Genomic DNA, 25614 nt, shown 5'->3' with positions numbered 1-25614 from the left:
ATAGCATTTCCCCGGCAGGCCCTTAAGCTTCTGATGGATTCTGGCCCTGTTTTCCCTTTTAAGAAACCGTACTCGGAACATTTATTACAACCCTGCCTGCAATCCCCAAACTGCTAGCAGCTCGCACCAGAAACTACCTTCCTCATCTTGAAAAGCCCTTTGGGATTCGCAATGTATTCATATATATTAAAACATATATACTGCTGCAGTAACATGGCATGTATACCTGTCTATATTTCCACAGGGCTGTGTATATAGACAGAGACATACACGCCGACTAGTCCCTTTAATCCCGAAAATTCATAGCCACCTGCTCCAGCCCAGACCCAGCACACAGCAGGAGGAGCTCTCTCTCTCCCCTTCTGCCTTTCGACCTTTGCAGTTGGAATAACCATTGCTGCTGGAGCGGCTCGAAGTAAAACAGCTGGCTGCACAGACAGCCAGGTGGGTTTACTGTCGAGCAGTGCATTTTCAGGAAAATTAAAGGGCGATTTATTGATAAAGTGATTTTTTTTTTCTTATATATATACATACATATATATATATATAATGCCCTCAATACCTTAAAGGCTGTATCCTATTTATCCTATTTATTTCCACGAGGTGGGCGACAATTAGCTTTGAAAGCAATCTGCATTTACATATTTTTTTTTCTATTTTTTTTTTCTATTTTTTTTTCTACTAGATACACATAAGACTTTCATCTCTTTCCGAACCGCTCTTGCCCTCTCTCACCCCTCTCCGTCCATCCCTGTTCAAGACACGGATGTGTGGTGCTTCTTAGGACAAAGAGGGACGATCTGTATGTTGGCCAGCATTTGGTTGGGTAGAACAAAGCAGTTAGCATAGCACCGAAGGAGTTACATTGCTGTGATTTTTTTCCAGCTTCAATCTTTTTTTTTTTCTTTTTTTTTTTTTTTTTTGGAACAGAAGCAGTAAAACGAACTCAGAAGCACTGAGCTGAAGTGCTTCAAACAGGGAAAAGAAATGGCTGGGGAGATGAACGGGGAAGGAGCAGACCCCAAGCCGCTGCACATGACAAGAGGCCCATCTGTGAGAAGAGGGCTTCTGGACATGCCCTGCCCCGGAGGGAAGATCTGTGGCTGCATGGCTAGCCGTGTGGAAGAGCCTGACCAATGGAGCCAGAAGACTTTGACCGACCTCCCCATGGTGGTACAGGAGAGGGACAAGGAAGGGAGGTGGCAGACTGAGACGGAGGTGGTGGAGGAGGAGGGTTTCCTAGCTTCGTTCTGGCTTCGTGCAAGGCAGGTCTTGGGTTTAAGCAAAGAAGACGGCCCCCTGAAAGGCTGCCCGGTTATCCGGAACAGGCCTGATTTCACGGTCCTTACTCAGGAGAGCAACAGAAGCCCAACACCAAAACCCAGGGGTTTTGCCTGCATAAGGACTGCACGAGCAGGCTTCAAAAAGCCTTGCGAAAAGGGAGCAGGAAGTCTTGCCTCACGCTGCATTTCCAAAAAAAAAAAAAAAACAAAAAAACAAAACAAAACATTATATGATGGTCAGGACAGTTAGACAAGAAAAAATAGTGATAATTAAAAAAGATAAATAAATAAATAAATAAAAGGCTTTCTGTCACATGCTTTTTTCCCTTCTGAATTACCTGACCACTGGCGATACCTGGAGCAATGACCCCGACCCCTTCCCTCACTCTATCGAGAATTACCCTGGGTTTCATCCAAGTGTTTGGGGGTTCAACCAGGGGTGAATCCACCTCGACAGACACATCATCAGCCAAAACTCCTGCTGGTGAAAAGGGGTTTTGCCTGAGGAAGGACGGTGAAGGCAGGCCTGACTTAAGTCTCTCTGGACGTGGCCCAGGTTTTCTCCAGGGAAGTGGGTGTTTGGGGAAGAGCCGCGTGTGAGCACCATTGACTCTAGGTTATCCTCTCACAACCCACCTTCACCCTTCACGTAAGGAAACCATTCGAAAAAAGCTACTGCACAACCAAGTAAACTGCAATTATTGTGCTGTCCTAGGCAGTCAGGAAACTTAAAGGCAAAACCAAAAATAATAAAAGGTTTTTCACGTGTTTATCAGTTGCGACTCTAGTTTTCCCATGCCTACAAGAGTCCTTAGCAAACGGTATACCAGCCTCCCAAGCAAGGTCCAGGCTATTCCAAAACAGCGTGAGCAAATTTTTCACTGTATTCAGATGGAAGCTGATGACTGAAAGATTAGTGCACTTTAACCGTGGCTGATGAGAGCAACTTTTAAAGAAATTCAAGTATTCATCAGTAATCTGTTCGGTTCAGAAATACTTTTGTGATCTTTAGTTTCAAGTTTCCAGAAACAGAAAGGAGAAGGGAAAGGTCACCTGCTGGGTTAGAAAATCATATTGCAAACAGTGCTATTACATCTGACTGGGAAAGCAAGGCTATTCAGTTGGCGCACAGAAGTTTTCTCCATTCCTTGCTTTTGGGGAAAGAAAAGACTTAAGATCACTTTCTCGACACATGCCCAGACCAGCGAGATTTCCCTCCACGTGTTGTAGCCAACTGCTCATTCCTGATAACAGCCACAAACCCAGCAAGAATGAAAACATCGCGGCGCAACTCCAGCACCTCTCGCTCGCATTTGCTTAAGCCTCACAACACCCCTGTGAGGTAGGTAAATATTATTATACCCATGTACAGATGGGTAAACTGTAGGCACAGAAAGGTTAAATCACTTGCCCAAGGTTACACAGCAACATCGTGGCAGAGCTGGGGCTGAAACCCAGGAGTCCCGTCGCCCAGAAATCTGCAATGAGCTTTCGATCGCGGCCTCTTGCTACGCTCGCTGTAAAAGACCATCTGACAAAGCCAGCCGTGCACAAATCCAAATAACCCCGCGTATAACAGTGCCTGGTTTTCCAACAGTTACCTTGCTGCATGTGTCCCAAAGAGGGGGAAAGTTTACACTCTCAGATCAGTTTTGTCTGCTTGCAATGCCTTTTTGTTGCATTTTTTTTTGGTTGGTTTTGTTTTAAAATATACAGCAGGAAACAATAGTCCACATTGCTTTATCACCACCACTCTTTTCTACCCTTTCCAATTGGGTTGCATGTGTGTTTAAATTTATATTAAAGTCCAGGTTGCTTAGGCAGATTTATTTTAATTGCCACCAGTTGCTTCCCTCCTCGTTGGTGGAGAGCCCATGGAACATATGCAGCTATCTGCCAGCTCATTTCATCCTACAGCCTGAGCTTCAAGTAAGGAACGAGGGATGAACACAGGCAATATCTAGCTCAGCAGGAAGGGTTCTCCCTTTCTTCACATCACACCACAGCAGAAAAAAGTCCCCACACCGTTATTTCCAGGTTCAAACAGAACAGAACAATGAAGTGATTCTGAACGAGCTCATGGAGAAAGAAGCGGATTGCGACAATCTCTAGCGGTACCCAAAGGTCTGGAAATGCGTTCTGCACACAGTGAAAGGTTTGCCCACGTCTATTTGGGATAGCCTCACGTCTTCTCATTCAAACCAGGCTGAGATTCTCTGCACCAGAATACACCTGAGCTCCAAGGAAAAATAAAAACAGCAATCGCAACCCTGGGAAACCACCATCCCCAAAGCCCCAGGGCTTCAGACAACTGCCAAAGTAACAACAACATGCAAGCTTCAACAAGCAAAGGGTGCACAACTGAGTTCACATCATCCCTACCAGCAAATATCCTCTGCCTTGGCTTCTATGGGGATTGGCATGGACCTTCTTTTGCGTGGGTTTTGTTGTTGTTGCTTTTAGTTTTTGCATGACCACACTGGATCTGAACAGAATCCAGAGAAAAGCTAACCCAGTAACAGAAGAAAAGATCCTAGAAAAGCCTGTCTCTACAATTTTTTTTTACTGACTCTGGCAGCTTCCAAATTGTCTCTTGCCCAAGCTGCCCAGCAAGCAGGCACTAAAAGGTTTTGCAAATGCACAGTAGTAAGTTTTCCTTTTCAAAGCACCTCTGAGCTTCTATGAAATCATGCTGGACGCACCTCAGACCACATTTTCTTTAGGAGGTTTACTCATGCTGCAGGTGTATGGGCGACAGATGCTTCATGCATTGCTGTGCAGGGGTGAGGAGCAGGGATAAATTGTGAAGTGAATCTTGTGTGTATGAAAATACGGCTGAAGGGCAAGGGACGATCGCTCTGTGAAAGTCAGCAGCAACACTCCCCTCACGAGCACCATCAGCCAGATTTTAGCAGCCCACTGACTAAAGCTTGAAAGTAATTCTGTCCCATTTCATCTGGTCAGCTTTAAATACAAATACATGCAAATGGCTACTGATTTTTGGCAGGTGCAGAAAAGGACAGGATGAAGCAGACAATTAGCTCCCATCCAAAACCCTGCAAAATATATATTTACTCTTGAAATCGGTGGCTTACTTGCGCTTTCCACTGGCAATTGCACCGCATTGGCTCCTCTTCTCCCGTCCGGGTTGGATGTGCTTTGGATGAAAAACATCTCGTGTGGGTGGCAAAGCATGACAAGGGCATGGTCAGGGACCTTGTAATTCTTGTATTTTCCGTTGTTGCCTTGGTCTGGTCTGAACCATTCATGCCTCCACGTTAACTGCCTGCAGATGTATAACACTACCAGACTAAGCATGCCAGCCATCTGACATGGACGGCGGGAGGGAGGGATGGGTTGACATCAGAACAATATAAGTGATGCTGTTTGCAAAAAAAAAAAAAAAAAAAAGCTCAGCAAAAAGAACACAGCGAACTAAAAATACTTTGTCCATTGAACTGGGCAGAAAATAGAAGTATGCCAGGCCATAGCTGATGTACTCCACCAAATGCTGAATCCCGGTCTGTTGCATACAGATAAATCTTTATTAGCAAAATAAGCACTGCCAGGATCCATTCTGGCCATGAAGCCAACTGTGCTGGCCACATCCGTACTACTAAACTTCACCCCGATACAGAGCGGCCGCATCCAAGCTGCCAGCTGGGGATGGTCTTTGGCAAGTGTCAATGCCTGTGCAAGCTGTGCCCAAGCCCAGGGCTTGCTGGAGTGGGTCAAAACCATGCCAGGGAGGGTTTGAGCACTTAAACAGCGGGGGTGGTGGAGCCCTTGTGCCCTGGTTTGCGCTGGCATGGCGTGGGTGGCTGATTCAGATGTTCCCGGGGTGAATTCGGCAGCACAAACATCCCAGAGAAGTCGCCCGCTGAGCTTGTGATGGGAATAATTATGGCCTCAGCCTTCTCCGTGACAGTTCGAAAAACCCCTCACGCAGTATCTTCTGGCAAGGAGGTGGGACGTGGCACAACAAACCTAACAGGGAGAAGCGGGGGAGTTAAAAATCTGGTGCAACCACAGCAAGAGACTGACCACTCCGCCAGAGCGCACAGCAAAAAACAAAGGGACCCCAGGTAAAATAAATAAAAATAATAATTAAAAAAAAGGCAAGGACAAGACTCAGCATTGGGATTGCTACGAATAAGGAGCTGGGGGCAGTTTTGCTCCCCATGCTTTTGGCTTGGCAAAAGGCGCTTTTTGGCAGATAATCTCTAGAGGAAACGGTCACCACCCCAAACCCAGCACCAAGGACTTGCTGGGTGTGGTGGCCGAGCTTTATGTTAAGGCTGTATCGAAGTCTTTCAGAGGGAAATAGTTCTCCAGATTTGGGACAGGCCCTCACTGGAGATCTGTTGCTAAATCAGGATGCCAGTGGGTATCACTGAAAGCAAGAACGAGTAGCAGAGGCAGAAAGTTTATGTGACACGGGTAATGAAACAGTCTTAACACACGGAGGAGGTACCTGCCTTCGCTGTCATCCGTACTACGAGCCAGGAAGAAGGAGGACTTCGGAGCAGAGATGTGTCAAGCCCTTAGTCAAGCTGGTTTGGCTGTGAGATATTAGCACTGTGTTGAGAGGTAAGGTCACTTCTAGAGTGTTTTGCCCCTCCGCTCCTGTGGTGGGACGGAGAGGACGGCTGTCGGTGTGGTGGTGTGGAGCGAGGGTCCCGTTCCTGAGGGAAGGCAGGCTGCAGGTGCTGACGAGAAGGTCAGGCAGCACTGAAGGGTCTCCTCCTCGACTCCCAGTGAGAGTTGCCTTGGCTCGTTGACTCATTTCACTGTCCTGGTGCGAAGAGGCAGGTCTGGCTGTCCAGGAGGCTCACATCTCCAAACCAGGCTTCTTGGTTGATGCGCTCACGGAGGGGGACCTTCTCCTGGTGCCTTTGGAAATGCAGGTGCCATCTCCAGGAGGAAATGTCCCCAAGGACAGTGCAGTGGTTGGCCCATCCATTCCTTTCTCATGCTTTTGCCAATGAAAAGGTGGTTGTGTAGATGAGACCTCTTCATGGAAGGACTAAGTAGAGTCTTTACACAGGGTGTGAGGCTCAGGGGAGTGGATCAGAGTAAATGTAAAGGCGAATCCTCGCAGAAAAAGAACCAAGTGAAGTCTTGGGAGGAGAAATGCAGGCCGGTTGCCAGAGGATGGGCACCCTTGTCTTTGTATGACAGTGGTGCAAAATTGCTCAGCAGCTGAGGATGGCAAGTTCACTTCACAAATTACCTCTTTTGATGGAGACAGCGTACTGATTAGGGAAGGAACAGGGTGACATGTTAGTAGGACACTTGAGAGGGGACTGGTTAAGGGACAAGGACGACAGAGAAAGGCAATGAAAGCTCTTCACAAATATGCATAGGTGCATATACGGATATATGTGTGCACAACAAACAAGGGATTGGGAATTTAGGCAGGGGATGACAAGATGAAAACCCTCCCTTTGCCTGAAAATGTGACCATCGTGTTGCTTGTAATCAGAGCCCAGAAACATTTGCCTGAAATGGAGTTTGACTGGGAATTACAGTACCAGTGACAATTTGGCTTCTTATAAACTTTGCCGTGTGTCTATAGTTTGGCGTGAATGAGTCCTGCCCTCCTTAAAAGGGACAGACACAAGTCAAAAGTTTTCTTGACATAACAAAATGACACAACTGAAAAAAAAATAAAATACATTTTTCTCAGAACACTGCAAAGGATTACTGATTGAAAAAAATGTTTCTCTTCAGGTATATTCAGGCGAAGAAAGCATTCAGCTTCGTTAAACTGTTATATAAAATTTGTACTAGTTTCTTTAAATGCTATTATAATTAAAAACAACTGATTCATCAAATTAAAAAAAAATCATAATCATAATTAAAAAAATATCCCCCCATGCTGACCTTTTCAGAATAGGTCAGCATGGGAGTTTTGCACCCTAGACAGTTACAGTATTTCTGGAATAAAAAATTGCAATTACACACAGAAAATACTACAGTATTCACTTAAAAATATCATTTTTGTTGTTGTTGTTTTTCCCCTCCAAAGCAGAGGGACGGTGGGATTGAAAGGATGCCCTGAAATGGGAAAATTCCTTTAAAGGAGCAACACTCGTGAAAAGGAAAAGGGTGTTAGATAGACACAACCCTGTGATTTAACTCGAAACAGAGATTCCAGCACAGAAACAGAAGTCGAGAGATGCGAATGGTCAGACAGCGAGCGGGTTATTTGGAAATGTCAAGACAACCACGCGACCCTTGGCAGGCGACCGTCTACGCTTTGCCATTATCGGAGGCGGCAGAATCTCCTTGCGGTGAGAAGGCTAAGCTAAATCACGATGCTCTCGCTATGCTCTTGAATTTCCTGTGGTGTTCTTTCTTGCCATGTACTTACAGTCGAGGGTGACACGAGACAGTTTATCAGCAGTTCCCCACATGTACCGAGTTGAAGAATTCTCAGCTAAATCACAACAACAACATCAACAAAAATACAAAGCACCAAATCATCTCAAGACGTTGAGTCAGTTTACAGGTTATTACCATTTGAAGAAGTTTGTTGTTTTTTTTATGTTGTTGTTTGTTTATGGTGTTTTGTTTTTTTTTTTAATCCCGATTTTCAGATTTTGTTTTCCTTAAAAAAACAAACCAAAACAAAACAAAAAAATCAAAACCCCCAAACCCAAAAATGAAACGAAGGATGCTTTACAATCACTTTAAGGCTCGCACTGAATGAGACGTGACAGGTCTTACACGAGATTACAAATAATACATGTATGCCTTTCACAGCCTTAAAATGATACAGTAGGTCAAATTATTTTGCCAGTCACTGATCAAGTATTGTGCCTTTAAATTGACTCGCTTTTTGCTACTATGCTGAGTTTTATTATTACTGAAATAGTTGTTAGATATGTGTAAATGTACTTTAGTATAGCATTTTTGGTATATAATTTCAACATTTGCAGATTTCTTATTTTCCAGAAATCAACGTGGCAGGCCTCATTCTGGGCTCAGGCGGTTGTTATTTACTCCACTGAAGCCAGTGGTGCTTTTGCGTGTGCAATTGTTCAAAACAAGATCAGATACTGCATTGCCATACTAATCCAGTGCAAACCGACCATTACGCATGGCCCGTTTACACGAGGAAAAGGGTTACAGGGTGGGACCACATTTATAACGTGACTTGGTCAAGGTGCGCAGGCTTGGCCAAATGGTGTTATAAATGCACAGCCAGACAGAGTTACAGACCTGATATTGTCTTTCAGCCTTTTGAAAAATCAAACTCCATTGGGGGTAGCTTTGCTTTCTTATCTTTAGGCATTTTTTTTTTAATGCTAAATCCAATAAGATCAATGTGACATTTTTTCAAACATTTCTCTCTTTTTTATTATTTTTATTGTTAGTATTTTTAATTTTAAGGTTTGTATTTCAGTTGTGTGGTTTTTTTTTTTCTTTTTTTCCTGGCATATAATCATCAAAGAGTTTTGCATGAGAAAGGTGACAGTACTTAATGAAACTCAGCACCTAAGGGCATAAGGCAGTTGTAGGTTTGTTTGTTTGTTTTTTTATTTTTCAATCAGCACCAATCCCATAAATAATGTTCTACACTTGGTGTACGGTATAAAACTGATGTGGAGATGCCTCCTTCTCCACCTGTGAATCCTAGGTGTGGAAGTTGAAATACTGTTTCTTGTGTGTAAAAAACAAAAGAAAAGTTTTTCTTTTTGTTTTTACTTACAAAACATAGAGAATATCTTTTTTTTTTATACATACAGCAACCAGAAAGAAAGCTTATCTGAAGGTTTGTGTTTGTTTCATGATCTGTGTTTACCGTAAACAAAAATAAGGTCCCCTCTTTTACTTTTGCTTTAAGGAGCTTTAAAGTGAAGATTCATATTGTAGCAACTCATATAAGAGAGGTCCATCTCTATACCTAATACCTACAGCTGTGGGGGTGACATACTGGAGGATGTTGATAGTTCTTCTTAACCTCCTGTCTACAAAATGAGCATCCCATGCAGGATATCTCTTTCTCGGGATGTCAATCTTAATGAGAGGCCCCTCGGGGGGGTAGGGTCGCCCAGATGGAGTAGATGGTACCATTGCTCTCACCTGGAAAACGGGCAAGCAAGTGTCAGCTGTGAGTTCCTCCTGTTGCTCCGTGACCGCTCTGGTGGGCGTAGCCTGGGCCCCCCGGTACCCAGGGGTTTGGGGTGCCATGGGCTCAACATCAGGGGGCAAAGGAATGCCCCAGAGCAGCTCGGCGCAACAGGAGCTGGCAAAGATCTTAGCTCTTGGCCCCATGGGATGCAGCACACCATAATATAACAGCATCAAAGCTATCCCAGCAGCAAAGCTAAGAAAGACACAACACAGTGCTGGCACGGCATATGAGTCAGTAGTGTCAGGATCTCTGTAAAAATACCAAAGGAGCGTCAAGGCAGCGTTCTCCGTCAGGACTACCGTGTAATACGCAAACATTCTGTATCGAGTCCGCCCTTCCTTGACATTAAACCAGCAGAAAATGTACACAATCCCTACCACCATGTTGAAGAGGATCTCCTCCCACTTAGACATGCAGAAATCTGTCCCACCATGGATGATCCAGAAAGCCATGGCACACCAATGGACCACTACAAAGATCCCAAAGTAGAGCTGGAAGATGGAAGCAAAGAGAGCAAAAGAAATAACTCGGGATGAGATGGTGAAGAGGCGCCAGAAGAGATGGATGAGGGCCCCTCTGTAGCTCATACTCTTCTTGTCGTCCCTAGAGTCCCGAAGAAGCTTGTGATAGGAGGCTAGCACCCAAGCCAGGGACATCAGGGAGGCCACAGAGGACACACCTGCCGGAAGACACACAGATCCACTGAGTTAGACAGGAGGATTGGTTGAAAACATCATCTGCTCACTACATTATTGCATCTGGGGCAGGCTCAGTAGCCCAAAGGTTCAACACACGTCAGGTAGTCCTTACAGTCTGGAGGAGAGAAATACAGAAATATCAGTGTGGGAATTGTAATCGATGCTGCATTCATGAGTTCTCTGACTCAGCACAATCTATTCACGAGCACTGGACTCCACCACCCCACCCCAGATCTTCTCTTCCTGCTGGAAACTGCCTCTGTCCTCATCCTGATTTGAGAATTTTAAATTCAGATTCCACCTAAAGGTTGCAGACCCACTACGAAGGTCTCTTTCTGTAGAAAAGGCTCTTGGAGCACACCATTGGAAAAGCAGGGCAACGGTATTACCTTTATGTCTTCTTTATTCTAAAATACTTTCATACCAGCTGTATTCACATTGACTTTACTTGATTCTGCCTTGATCAGGAATCCCTACTTGCATTCACCCTTGGGAAAAATAGACAATTGTTCAGTTTTGTTATTATCCTGTGGTCACACAGAGAGGGATATCTAGATGTCATCAAGACTCCTTGGTATCCCCCAAATGGTCCCAAAACACAGGACATGATCCCTCCCCTGCTCTGTTTTCAGGATAGATGGAAAACCTATACTGTGGGTAGCTTGTCTCCAGCCCGGTCTCCAGAATGAACCTGGGACCAACACTGAATTCATGTCTACAACCGTATCTCCTTCTACTCCTGGCAGGACCTCCTGGAGGAATCTTGGACCTATTCCATCCCCTTGCCCTGCCTGGGATTGCTAATGGACCTGTTACCAGCACTTGGCTTTGCCCAGTGCTCTTGGACCTTGTAGGACTGATCCCACCAGTGAGGACATTGCCTATGCTGGGGTCACGCTTGGTTCCTGACTCATGGCCCTGCACCCCGGCATGAGGCAGCCACATGATAATATTCCAAAGAGTACGGATCTTATCTCCCATTACAACCAACGCAAACTATTTATTTGCTTCAATGGATAAAATAGTGCCCCATCACACTCCAGGACTGTGATAAACTTTTTAAAATACATTAACATTGATTATTGCAAGGGTAAATTGAACAACTCATTGAGCAAACCATCATAATAAAAATTAATAGACAAATTCCTCAAAAAAAAAAAAAAAAGAAAAGGGCCACTGGCATCACATTCCTTTGCTCCCACTGCAGTTCATTGGACAACTGTTCTGCTGGTGAGGAAACAGATAATAGACTAAGACACATGTCTGAGAAGCAAAATTATTTGGTAGTCCTAGTTTGATTGGGGCTTTGCCAAAGATTTCTCTGGGAGCATCACCTATAAAATCTAAAGGAAAAACACGAATGGTCTCAAGCAAAACAAACAGAAACAAACGCCCCTCCATCTCTGATGCGTAACAGACTGGCAAATAGCTCCAGCTCTATTTTCCTTTAAGAAAATCCAAGCAACAGCTTGCTGCAGCTACTCAGGGTTAAAAGGCTAAAATGTTTGAACAGCTTAAATTCCTTCTCCTGTTTCCTTCTCACTTTTACCTCTGCCCACAAGGGCCTGGCTCCCATGGCGACAGGAAATAGATCTGCTAGCTCTTTAGACGCCACTTCTGAGACTTTATCTTCTTCTCTTTGAGGAGCCCACCCCACAGCATGGTGGGGTTAGATTTCCATCCCTCTAGCCTGGCTCAGTCTGGAGGACGGGTGCTGGACAAGGTGACCGGGAAGGGCATCAGGCCTCCATCTCAGCCCCTCACTGAAATCCTCCAAAGGCCCACCAAAACCATGGCTTTCCACCAGCTCTCAAGTCTGTCTTTGAATATTTTGGCGTTGGGCTGACACAACTACATTAACATTTCAGAATTCAGAACTGCAAAACACAATCCAGGCCTTGGATCAGTGGCCTTATCAAAGAGGGATGCTTTAGGGCAGCAACCCGAGGAAAACCACAACTAGCCTACAACTGTGGATAAGAAACACATGCATATAGGACTTGTGGGGATGGATGGAAACTTCTGAAAAGTGTATAGCCTTAGCCCTAAATAAATTTAGATTAGATTTATTTTTCACCTACCTGCTTTTTAAAAGTACCTTATAATTTTAATGGATGTGATTCACAGTTTTTGAGGCCTGCACAATGTCACAAATTTTTAAGGTAATTCCCACTATGCTAAGTATCACTTGCAGGAATACTTTCTACCTATTCCATTTAAAAACTTTCCCTGATTAACAGAAAAGAAAAAGAATCATGTATTGGCTTATTTTAGTGCTGTTATACTAGAAACATGTACAGCATTAGATGTACCTGTATACTGAAACTCAAGCAGCGCCAACCCACAAGAGACAGATGTGTCACTCTGGCTTAGAAATATTTCTGTTGGGTTCATTTATTCTAGCATAGAGAGAGGAATAAAATACATCAGAAACAAAAACCCAGTATACACATAAAGGCTTTTCCCACTGTAATGCTTTCAGTGCAGAAGCCTACACTAATCACAGTCTTTGCTGTAATTTGCACAGAGCTGGCTGAGGGTACGTGTGTTGAGTCACTCACATTGCATGGTACCATGCCTGCTGCTAGTCATCTGAACATCAACTCAAGCTGACAGAGAGAGGCAGACACCCCCAGAAAGTGATTCACCCTGTCCTAAGATCCATGTGTGGGACAGGGGGGGTTGACTCATGCTCCCGAAGTGTCTGCCTCCATCCCTTGACAGGGAAGTGTGGGGACTTGTGAACGCCAGCAGTCAGGTGGGATGAGTCTTACCCTCACAAAACAGTTTGTTGCCTCTTCGTTTGCACTCAGGTCTGTGTGTGTATGTGAAGTATCTCTAGACATTTTGACATATTCCTGCCATTGTTTAAAAATTCATGGCTCTGTGTTGAATGCAGTTTTGGACTGGGTGTCAGTACAGTCAGTAGGTGGACATCAACCGGAACCATGAAGCAATACGAAGATTTCTCCAGTACTGCTCACAGAGTTGCCAAAGAAATTATTTCCTGGATGTTTCACACAGACCTAAATGACAAAGCATACCTTGGCTTTTGTCATGTTGGCCATGAGTTTCTCATTTGCATCTTTCCCTGTTGCTTCTAGCCTCTGAATTCTTCATACCATGTACAGTTTTCATGTACTCTGGGTTAAACTGCTCCTTACTGTTTCACTTCTCCCAGGCCTTATTTCAGAACAGCTATAGAGATCTCTCCAATTATAACTGGAACAAAAAGTCCTGGAAAGTTGGATCATGTGGGAAATAATTTTTTATTTTTATTTTTGCACATGGTAACTGACGCACCTTCATCTAAACATGAGTGGGCTTCAACTCCCTTCCAAACTTTGTTTATCAAATCAAGGTTGGGGTTGGTTTGAAACTGAAGTCATTACAAAAAAGCCCACTCCCACTCCACCCACTCTGTTCTTAGTCTTGGGTGTAGAAAATACCTGCCATGGTCTGCTGAGCCTGTGTGGGCCAGGACATCACCTACCATGCAGCTGGAAGCCCTATGGCTACACCTGCCCATAACAATTCAGGGTGGCACAAGCTGTTGTTATCTTTAACCCCTCTGTACCAGGCCATACAACAGTCCTTGAACTCCTGCTACCACCTGTTAGGGAGCAGTAAGTGACTCACAAGCTTGTAGTCAGCACCCTTGAGGAGTCAAGCCCATGTGCCTTGAATGACACATCACAAGAATTAGTTCCCCAGATCCCTTTAGTAACATGCCCCAAAGTCCTTATGGTGAGACATCTCCTATCCTACGTTCAGCAGAGTGAGGTAAAGCTGTAAAACATCCCCACCTGACAGATTAAGCACGAAGATTTGAAGTATTTACTCAAGATCTCATATAAAATCCATGCTAAAGCAGGGAATACACCTCCTTCACATCACAGTGCACCTTGCCATGGCATTTCAGACAGGATTCATCTCCTACTCTAGAGACACATCTTGAGGTGTCCATGCCTGAGTGATGTCTCTTACTTTAGTCAATGGAGAATTAGGGCTACATGCAACCATCACAGACAGGATTCAAGCATAATTTCAGATGCTCTTAGTTATTCAAGACCCCCCTGGTATGACAAAGCTGATATGACAAATGTGCATACAGAAAGCAGTAACATTTGGGGGCTGGAAGCAGGAGTGAGGCAGGGCGCTCAGGGTATGCCTCTCACTTTGAGTACACTGTGCAGTTTTGGGTACCACAGTATAAGATAAAACTATTGGAGAATGTCCAAAGAAGGGCTACAAAGATGATGAAGGGTCTGGAGGGGAAGGCATGTGAGGAGCGACTGAGGTCCCTGGGTTTGTTCAGCCCAGAGCAGAGCAGGCTGAGGGGAGGCCTCATGGCGGCCTGCAGCTCCCTCACGAGGGGAGCAGAGGGGCAGGCGCTGAGCTCTGCTCTCTGGGGACAGCGACAGGACCCGAGGGGACGGCATGGAGCTGGGACAGGGCAGGGTCAGGCTGGGGGTGAGGGAAAGGTTCTGCACTCAGAGGTGGTCGGGCACTGGGACAGGCTCCCCAGGGCAGTGGTCACAGCACTGAGCCTGCTGGAGTTCAAGGAGCATTGGGACAACACTCTCAGACATAGGGTCTGTTTTTTGGGCCGTGCTGTGTGGAGCCAGGAGCTGGACTCGATGGTCCTTGTAAGTCCCTTCCAACTTGGGATATTCTACAATTCTATGATGAAAGCCAGCCAAAGTGGTTCCTTACTTATTACAGCCAGTGGAGCCAGAGCTGTATGAATAAAAGGTCAGTGTCTAGACCTTGAGGCTATATTACCTACATCTCCATTGATCACAAGGGGAGCTTGGATACCCCCCATCACATGGAGGCACCTCCATCAGTGACACCTTTGTTAAGCTGTCTGAATCTGGAACTCACCCATCATCTTGAACTGCCATGACGCTGACTTCTACTCAGGCAGATAATCACAGGACAAGGGGGAATGGTTTTAAAGTAAAAGAAATAAGATTTAGATTTGATGTTAGGAGGAAATTAGTCACTCGGAGGGTGGTGAGGCACTAGAACAGGTTGCCCAGAGAAGCTATGGATGTCCCATCCCTTGAGGTGCTCAAGACTAGGCTGGATGAGGTCCCAGGCAACCTGATCTAGTGAGTGGCATCCCTGCCCGTGGCAGGGGGGTGGAACTGGGTGATCTTAAAGATCCCTTCCAACCCAAACCATTATATGAATCTATGAATCTATGATTCTTGCCTTAGTAATTCTGCCTTTCTCAGGGGGACCTAATGAACAGTCCTGAGTGGACTGTTTAACACAAGCAGCATGGAGATTGAACAACAATAAATGTTGAAAAGGAATGAGAAAGCAGCAGGAAATAAGACATCTGTATAAAACACTAAATTTTCTGAGAAAAGTGTTGGACCAAGAAATAGAGTCTCTGAGGAACAGAAACAAGAACCATTGCTTGGGATCATGAAAACATGAGTGGACTAGAGTATAATGCTGGTAGAGATCTGATACCAGGGGAGAGGAGCATGAATGATTCTGAATACAAAGAAAGGTCCTGGAGCCTCACTGAAGCTCACAAAGGCAGGCTGAATTTTAGGCTTTAGTTCCTACAGATGGCCCAGAAAAAGAAAAGGTCACCTCAGAAATGTAATGAAGCTCTCTGAAAAATCTACATCCATGAGAGACTCATACCAATGACTCCCCTTAAATTGCCATTCCTGTTTTCAAAGTCCATGCATATGCAGGAACAAAAACAGTGCATGGAAAGCCAAAACAGACAACCTGGACTGTTAACACTATGCAATTACCTGGCTTTACAATGGCTTTACAGCTACTCTAATACAAGCTGTAGACAAATCACATACAAAAAAAAATTAATTAAAATAAACAATATATCCATTTTTCCCTTACTCACAGCACTGTTCTTCTGAAGCGAGAGGTTTTTCACTAGGGGCATGTACAGTTTCCATAATGAATCCAGCTGCAGGTTATTTGCTGTAAGTAATCTGAATGCACTTACCATAGCATATTCCCAAGTATTTACTGTGGTACCTGTCCCTTTAAAGCTGAAAACGATGCTTAAATGGTGCTCTATTTCTTTTCTGACATCAGTTCTCCTGAAGACTCTCTTAAAAAATGGGAATATACCAACATTTCTTTCTGGTGAGCTGGATAGCAAGTACGGCAAGTATTCAGCATGACATGAACCCTTCCATCAACCCCTGTGTGAAGGTAGCACTTGCTTAACACTGAGTGCTACATCTCAGTTCCTCCCCATCACTCACTGGCTGCTCAGGCTCCGTGCTGAGAGCCCTGTTATCGTGTTTTCCCCTTTGGGTGGCACATCCCTTCCTCAAGCTCAGCATGAATCTAGGAACAGGTTTTTGTTTTGATGCATGCATTTCTGAACAAAAGAGATTGAGCCAGATTCTGCTCATGTAACAACATTGTTTAAGAGTTGCTCTCCCTTACTTTTTAATATTTTATTTGCACCAGAGTAAAAGAGGTCAGAATGAGACCCCAGATGCAAATTTTTATTTGTTTCTGTTTAGTCTGATGCTTGATCTTTTTTCTTTTTTTCCTTTTTCTTTTTTTTTTTCCTTTTTTTCTTTTTTTTTTTTTTTTTTTTTTTCCATTCTTTCCTTTTAAGGGCAGCAATGACTTTTGTTTTCTTCCCTCACGCTTCCTCTTTGCTTTTCACTTTCTCCATGGAAAAATATAGATCATTACCAGAAAATAGATTCTGAAAAAGACTGTTTTAGATTCATTTTCCTCGTAGAATTTCAGAATACTTCCTTGACCGGTATAATTGGGTTTATGTGCTAAGGGTTTGGTAGCAGGGGGGCTCCTGGGGTGGCCTCCGTGAGAAGAACCCAGGAGCTGCCCCATATTAGATAAGGGCCAGCTCCAGCTGACTCCAAAAGTTACCTGCTGCTGGCACGCAGCAGCAGGTCCCCTGCGGCCTGTGGAGAGGCCCCTGGTGGAGCAGGCTGTCCCCCTGCACCCATGGGTCCCACATGGAGCAGATCTCCACACTGCAGCCCCCCCATGGGTGGAGGAGCCCCCAGTGGAGCAGGTGGATGTGGCCTGGAGGAGGCTGCGGCCCATGGAGAGCCCCCGCAGGAGCAGGCCCCGGGCCGGAGCTGCAGCCCGTGGAGAGGAGCCCCCACAGGAGCAGGGGGCCTGGGGGGAGCTGCCGCCCATGAGGGACCCGTGCTGGGGCAGTTTGGGACTGGGGGATGGACCCCATATGGGTATGGACCCATATTGAGGCAGATCTGGCTTCCATCTGTCATGGCAGTCGGACACCACACTGGGGTCTGCCTTTGGACACAGGACTGCCACGTTACCTCTGTACTCTACACAGAGCTGGAGTGACCAGGAATGAGAAAACAGAGCTTGAAACTGGGAAGAGATGTGACTTGAACATTGGGTTTTCCACTGGCTGCTTTCCCATTTTACATCAGATGAACATCTACATTCCTGAACCTTGTAATGCGACAGGAAGAAAGTCCATACCAAGACAACTTCAGAATAACTTGCTCACATGAAGAGTTGCCTTCCAAACCCTGCCAGTTAACAGCTGGCTCATGTCCTGAAGTGTGAATGCTTCCTAAAACCTTTCCTTTTTACATAATTTAGATGACTGCAGATGTCCTCACTGACCCCAGAAACATTGGATCCCTTTTTAGTTTCCCCCCAAGTCTTCACCTAAACACTGACTTGAGGAACCAAACTCCACAGGTTCACTGTGGGTTATGTGTCAAAGGGCTTGCTTTTTTCCCCTTTCATCCTGCTGCCTTTCAGCTCTCTTGAATGCCCCTTTTCTGTACTGCCAGAAGAGGTGATTGTCCACGTTCTTCATTCTTCGTCTGATCTGTGCTCTCGTTATCTCGGCTGCCTCTGTCATGTCTCCTCCTATTCATCTCCTCTGTGAACACAGGAGCTGCCAAACTGGCTCAGGCCCTGAGGCCGTCCAGTTTTGTGTCTTCTCATGGATTCAGGCCAGCAACTGATCCTTCTGCAGGAGGCACGAGCACCCTAGGCCAAGCAGAAATGGGATAATCTGCTCTCTGGTTTGGAATATTCTTGAACACCCATGGCAAAGTGTTAAATCTCCTGTTGAAAATGTTGGCCATCATCTATCATGCAAGGACTGGCAAGCCTTCTCCCATTTTTAAAACACTCTTAACAAAGATCTTCCTTGCATCATACACCTCAGGGCTTATCCCACCCTAGGAGAACTGTCTGAGACAAGGGATGAGTTGCCTCTAGAAATGGCACTCCGTCTTTCCATTGACTCTACCTGGACTGTGGATGATGAAACCGAAATGACAAAGTAAGTAGAAGTGACCAAGATGAAAAGTATCCTGGATAACAGTGGTTTGGCATCTACCAAATGCCCACCAGTGCTCAGAGGAGAGCCCTGAGTTCCATCAAGAGAGAGCAGAAAGGAGGGTTGGGGAAACCTGCTCCTGGCTCCAGGATGGGCAGAACAGCTGGCCTTGGCTTCTGCAGAGGAGAAGCTGCCAGACCCAACAGAACATGGGGAAATTCAGGTGAAGCAACATTATTTTATACCACTGAAGGCCAAGCAGGAAAACCAACACTTTCATGATGAGGAGCAGGTGCTGCTACCAAACAGAGGGCATTTTCAAGTTGCATTTGCCTGAACAGCCATCACAGTTACCACGGTCTTCAAAAGAAAAAAAGCAAAAGCAAAACCAGTATCTCACTTCTACATCAACGAGAAGAAACCTCATCTCGATAGGCGTGCAGTGCCTCTTTCCTAGGATGCTGACCACAGGAACCTTAGTTTTTACCTATTTATGTAGGCAAAAAAGCTGCTGACACCCATTTCACAGCTGAAATTTTTCTGGTAGCACTCAGATGAAATCTCCATCCTTGTATATGCACAGATTTTCAAGCAAGTCTCACCTCACTTAGCTAACCAGCGTCTTTGATCATGTACAGTATTGCATTACAGGTGCAGCTTTAATTTGTGCACAGTCCTCTGCCTATGGCATGCATGGTCATACAATCCTCTTCATCACTTAAAAATTAATGCGGAAGACCTAGGGTTCAACTTGTGGAGCCAGAGGTTCTCATACTATCAAATTTTCCAGGCTGAGCTTTTCAGAAAATTACCCCAGGAGTCTGTCATGTCCAGACTGCTCTGGAGAGCCCAGGAATGGCAGCTAGAGCTTGGGTAAGGCCTAATACAGATGTGTAGACAGTTTTATGCCATCCATATGGCACTATAGGTTAATTCTGGTAGGAATCTGGTCTCAAAAGCTACGTCTGTAGAAAATGCCAGCATGACTCTTGCTATAGCTAGATGAGCAAAACATGGAGGAAAGCTATCTTCTGAAGCTCCAGCCAGCCACCAGTGTCTCTGACCAGTGTCTAACAGTGGAGTTAATGGAAATTAACTGCAAAATCACACATTTCAGGGGGTCCAATGTGTAGCAGGAGTGTAAGACCACTCAGGAATCTGGGGGGAGTTTGTTTCAGCCCAAATGAGGCTGGAGGCAATCCTGGAGTGCAGGAGAGCGGGAGACGTACAGCAAGAAAAGAATATTTCTGGGCTGATTCTGCAGTGCTAATATGCTGGGTGAGCAGCCGCCAGGATTTCCTGGGCACAGTTAAGGTTGTTTGTAAATAGAGCATGAGAACTCTTATACATGTCTATTTTTGTCAAAGGCTGTATGAATTGCCACTCTATTTAGAGCAGGGTACCCTCCACACAGTTATCGCTGTCATTATAAAGACTTCAGATAAATTCTGTCAAATTCAATTCTGTTCTGTTAAGCGCTTAGAATCACACTGAAAAAAAAAAAACAAACAAACAAACTAAAAACCCCAACCACAACACCCCAAACCAACAAACAGCTGAATCCCCATAAGTGAACAGCCACAGACAAGAAGATTTGAAGTTTTTTAAGGGATTTCGCTTGAAATGCTCCATGAGGATCCCCTGGCAACGCCTCCAGCAAGGACAGGATCCAAATCTATGCATGCAGACCAAAATGCCTCTTTGTAGGCAACGTTATAGGGCAGTGGGGTCTATCACAGAAACCTGGTTCAACCTGAAAGGAGCACAACCAGCAAAGAAGTGCCAAAGTCATCTGTACAGACTTCCATTGCTTTTTCTTACTGCACTTTCTGCTTCGCTCTTAATCTCTTCTGATCTCAGAAATTAGAGTAGCTTGAGTAGAGCCTTATATCTATCTTTTTCCCCTCTGCTGTTTAAAATAACCTTCCCTAGAACAACAGTAAGGAGAAAATGTAGGTGATTGTTTAAACTGGAAAAAATCGTATTTTCTCAGATTCTTGAGTATTTTGGATATCTTCACAGAATCCAGCAGAATTCTGATTTACACTCCGCAGAGGTCAGAACAAGCCTTCTATACTGAGATTTTTCAGGCCTTACAATATCTGAACTCTACTGAGGAATATTTAGAAGAGAAGCACACCTTACAAGGCTACTGGAACAAACTGGAGTGGGAAGAACTTTGCTAGGGAAAACGACACATGGTTTGATTTAAAATAAAATCTTTTCCCATCCTCTTCTATGCTCTGAGTAGGGATAGTTGGCATGAAACAACACAGCTCTTACCACAAACACACACATTATTGCATTTCAATACTGCACATTTGACATTTACTACCATCATCTTTCTCCTGACATTCTTCCTTCATTCAGATGAGGACAACAGCCATTGAGAAGAATTTATATCTTCCCAGGACAAACTGAAAGGATGTTGAAATCTTGCAGGTGGGACTAGAATACCCTGAAAACCTGGGAGCACACCAGCACTGCGAAGGAAAGCCCTAGAAGTTCTGCTGTCCGCTTCTGGAAGTAACTTCAAGAACCTATTTTTCCCTGGCACACATCTGGGGCAGCTTTTGAACCTGGGAATCTGTGCCTGGAGATCATTAACTGAGCAAAGCCTAATTCTTTTCACTGTTATTATTCTGTCTCAGCCTCCAAAACAGGGTGGCCTGATCCAGGCTGCTCGTTGGGAACGGTCCTTGGCCTGTGCTGATGCCTGCTGCAAGCCAGGGAATTGTTTGGGTTGGTGCAAGTTGCTGTGGGCTACAACCCAAGCACGTGGGTGACCGAGATCTAGTGGCTGTGCTCACATTCTGATGTGTTTCGGGTTATTAGCATGGATGAAACTCAGCAGACTCATCACCAGATTAGGGAAGCAAGATCTTCTGCCAGGGCTTAGCGAAGGCACTTCCTTCCTACTATAAATGCAGCTCCCATGGCCAGTTCCTTGGAGATGAGGCAATGTCAAGGCAATGCTTCAAAATATATGAGACAGTACGAAATGTGGATCCTACAAAACCTCCTTTGTTTTTTGCTTAGGCCTGGACACAGACAGTTTGCAGGCCATTAGAGAAACAGCTTTATTCCTGTCCTGGGATGAATAGCTTTTGACCCAAGGAGGGGGCAAGAAGGAAATCCAGCTTGGTTCATGCTCACTGGCCAAGGTAAGAGGTCTTCATGCAGTGTTGAGAAGAGACGTGTACACAGTGCACACCTTGCTCACCTTCTGGCTTATAAATCTTTGTTACCTTTGTAGGGGCTGCTGGTGGGATTATCTCCATGTAACTGCAGGTGAGGGGAATGGTTTCCTGAAGAGAAGGAGCAGCTCAACCCTTCTGGAGAGCACACAGGGCTGGCATCGGGAAAGTGAGTCTGGCAGAGCATTTCTGTGAGGGGGAGTGACAAAGTGACACAAACGGATGTGGTGCAGCTGGTGCCGTCTCGCAGAGGGATAGCTGCAGGCACTAGGGACACCAAATCCCAAGAATAACAGCAGAAACCCGTTTCTTCCTTTTTTTTCCATGCTCTGTGCACTCTGAAAACGTCTGGGCGATGTGTATCAGACCAGAAACCAATGACATGCCAGCACCCACCAGTTAAATCGTGCTCAGATTGGTTTGCCCCTGCTGGGACTTTTTGTCTTCACAGAAGTTCATGTTCATACAGGATGGAGAGCAAGACAGTCTCTTCAACATGTCAATGAACATCAGGTGGAGATCAAAGCATGCATCTGGTCCCCTACCGCAAATGTCTGTGTGCACCTTTGGGTATTTCAGATGGGGGCTTCTGCGACAGGGAAATGGCTGTGCCTGGTGGACTTCCTCCGTCAGTGAGCCTCCGTGGAAGATGGGAACGTACTGAGGGCACCGAGAGTATGAGGTCAGTCAGATGCCACTTAGGACAAAAGTCATTCCAGGAGGAGATTTCCACTGACTCAGTAAATCTGCTGCACTCCCAGATTCGGGACTGTCACCCTGAGCTAATCAGATAAAACAACTGATCGTTTCTGAAACAAAGATGGTCTTTCCTTCAGCACTCAGCACTTGTGTCAACCTGAGCTACTCCATCTATCTCAGCAGTAGAAACAAGAAGTCCCTGCCTAGTGCTTGCCTTGCATCTTCCTGGTTTTTTTTTTGCACATCTCAATGGATCGGTGCTCCCTGTTCATCCAGAGTTAGCATGGTTTCATGGATGCCTGAGGTGAACCCCAGAGTTGTACACTAGAACAACCTGAAGATGAAAAGTGTTGAATTTCCATGTAACTTACTAGCGAATTGCACAGGACTGCGCAGCCACCTCCTCCTATGTTCTAATCATGAATCCGTTACAACAGATACATCTCCAAGAAAGTCTGCAGCATAAAATTACCTGAAAGGGACTTAATTTCCTGCCTGGAATCTGTTTGGCATGAATTTTCTCCCTAGGAGTGTAGAGATCCCCCCCACGGGACCTTAAGCTAATCAAACCTCTCTCTCCATGCCTCAGTTTCCCAGCTGGCCTGCGGCCCCAGGAACAGCATGTCCTAATGCTTGTGTAGTGCTCTGAGGATGTAATACCCCCCTGGTGATTACCACAGTCTACAAAGCCTAAAATTGGCAGCACTGGATGCCTGCCAGTGCTGTCCCGTGAATGGTGACTCATCTCCACTGGCCGTGGCATGTCATACGCCTGACGGTGGCACGTGATGGGGAACAGAAGGATGTTTTTTTTTTTAATTAATAGTGCTCCAAAATAACAGAGCAAGAACTATGGCAAGGTGGTGGATGGAGAAGCTGCAGGTGGGGATGGGAGAAGGATGACGTCTCTCGTTGGGCTTGCTCCAAAGCCCATTGGAAAACAAAACAAAACAAAACAAAACAAAACAAAGCAAAACAAAACAAAACAAAACAAAACAAAAAAAGCTGTTGTTGGCTTCAGGGGCTCTTGGACCCAGTCCTTCCCCACCACACTGGGACAATATGGCTGATGGTAGGGCAAGCTTCCCCCACGCCGCTCACTGCCAGTGCGCCTTGGGCTTGGCCTGCTCTCAGCAAGACATCCTCCATGCCCGTTGCCAACGCTGGAGATGGCTTTTTGATGCTGCTGGGAACTGGCCCGGCCCCAGCGACGCGTTTCAAGCAGGGCACCAAATTGCTATCTGTCATCCGGCTTTGGTGAGAAGGAGGGGAAGGCAGGAACAGAGCCATATGCCCCAGTCTGGCAAGGCACCTGAGTCATATGAGCGGCCTCCTGAGCGAGCTGCTGATGTGTTTGGAGCTATCCGGGTGTCTCCTCGGTTTGCTGACGAACTTTTAAGGGGAAATTGTGGTTGATTCAGGGCAAGCGTCAGTGCAGATTGCTCTGTTTCCTCTCTGCCAAGCTCCTTCAGCAAGCTGAAGTCCTTTTCCCTTGCCCACGTGGCAACGAGCAACTGCTTTTCCGGTCACCCCTCTTCTGTCACAAGGAATTAGGGCTTCATGATGGATGTCTCCCATTTCTTTTAGTCCCTAAGGAATGACAAGAGCAGGAGAATACATCTCCAACTCCACAGCCAAAAGTTTTAGTGCCTTTTTTTCCTTGTGAGCTGTCACACAGACCAAGCCAAAGCTCAAGATCTGATCCTGGTAGACCTTCCCTCCATTCCATCTCCTGTTACCTAGAATTCTATGAGGTAAAGGTGGTTTTTTAGGCATATGTTTCTATTGATGGATCTCAGGAAAAAGAGATCAGTAAGAAAAGGGAGGAGGATTTCTTCTTGTGGAGGAAAAGGACTTTACTCAGGCCTCCACTAATATCCATCTCAAACAGAAGGTGTACATGACACGTTGGTCTTTGGGTACTCAGTCCTCTGGAATCTAATGCCCATGTAGAAAGAGTGAACCATGGCTTATTTATAACGAGTAACTTTGGTGATGGGGCTGCAGAAATGGAGACCATTTTGCAGAGTGAGGTTGCAAATATTTGAACTTGGGTGTTTGGATTCACATTTTAAGCTTTGTTGGGATGCATATATTTAGTTACACCCAAACTGAAAAACATTTGTGGAAACCAGGCTGTGGCACCCCACACACACTTCTCCTACACATCCTTTCCCATTCTGCATGGCATCTCCCACCCATAGCCCTCTGTGGCTGCATCTCTACCAACAACCAAATGGTTCCCCATGTCTCGCCATCCAAAGGTGTCCACATCCAACATGTCTGCCAGGAATGGTCCCTGTCCTGGGCTCACCCCCAAGCAGTTTTTGGGGATTATCAAGCTCAGAGTTGGCTGGTCCAAGCCCAAACCATGTCAGGGCTTTGCTGTACAATGGACATACCCACTTGGCCCACTAACTTCCAGTGCTCCTTCAGGGCTAGCAGTGCTACCCCCAGGTTGGACTTTCAAATCGAGTGAAGCTCAGTGGAGATTTGGTAGTTTTAACTTCTATTAAGTTCAGGTCAGCGTTGATCACATCTGAAAATCACAAAGCTAAATGTCGAAGACTCCCTTTCCACTTTCCCCAGCTAAGAAGGCTACTTTGATCTTTGGGGCCTGAGTGGGAACAGGACTAAGAAGTAATCCATTCATTTGTTGTCTTTGAGACATCGCCTTGTTTTTTAGATCTCAAACCATTCCTCAACAAATCCTGGTGCCTTGGGATGTATTTCCTATCCTGCGAATAGATCTAACAGGACATTTCTGACTGTATGTAGTTCACAGCGTATCTATTATTCACAGCTTATTATTGGTTAACTATCAGCCTGTCATCAGGGAGAAATTAATTGAGAAATTTATCTCCACGTTAGACTTAACTCATTATCACCCACACGGGAAGCCTCTCACTTAGTTGCAGGGGTGTTTGACTTCGGGTTGATTCATCCCAAACCCACTCAGCTCAGCTACGAATGCCTTCTCTGGGCAGTGGGAACAACTGCTGACCACTTGTCCTCCAATGCCCTTCCCTCCAATTCCCTGCAAAAGCAGTCAACTTTCTGAACTGAGTTACAGGGAAAAGCATATTGGAATGCTCCTGTAAAAAAAGGGATGAGCTCTGATCATTAATGACCTCTGGACATGGTTGAGGAAGAGTGAGGAGATGATAAAACAGATATAGGACTTTGCTTTGGGAGGAGCAACAAGACCTGGCTATGTCTTTTGCAAACTCCACCGTGATAAGTCTGCAGCCAACGCACATCTGTAGCTGAGATGTCCAAAATC

At 45.5% G+C, this 25614-nt stretch overlaps 1 protein-coding gene across 1 annotated transcript in view; it reads right to left on the bottom strand.

Moving 5' to 3' along the window:
- Positions 1-929: 929 nt before the first annotated feature.
- The window catches only part of XKR6 (XK related 6), a 136915-nt gene continuing 112230 nt past the window's right edge, over positions 930-25614 (bottom strand). Inside the window, exon 3 of the mRNA XM_038176185.2 lies at positions 930-10105. Within this exon, the coding sequence (XP_038032113.2) occupies positions 9141-10105 (965 nt within the window). The 3' untranslated portion in view covers positions 930-9140. The remainder of the gene's footprint in view (positions 10106-25614) is intronic.

Source organism: Anas platyrhynchos, chromosome 3 (assembly GCF_047663525.1).
Source record: "Anas platyrhynchos isolate ZD024472 breed Pekin duck chromosome 3, IASCAAS_PekinDuck_T2T, whole genome shotgun sequence".
Lineage (NCBI taxonomy): Eukaryota > Metazoa > Chordata > Aves > Anseriformes > Anatidae > Anas > Anas platyrhynchos.
Note: the sequence above shows the minus strand (reverse complement) of the source record. Positions and strands in the feature narration are given on the sequence as shown.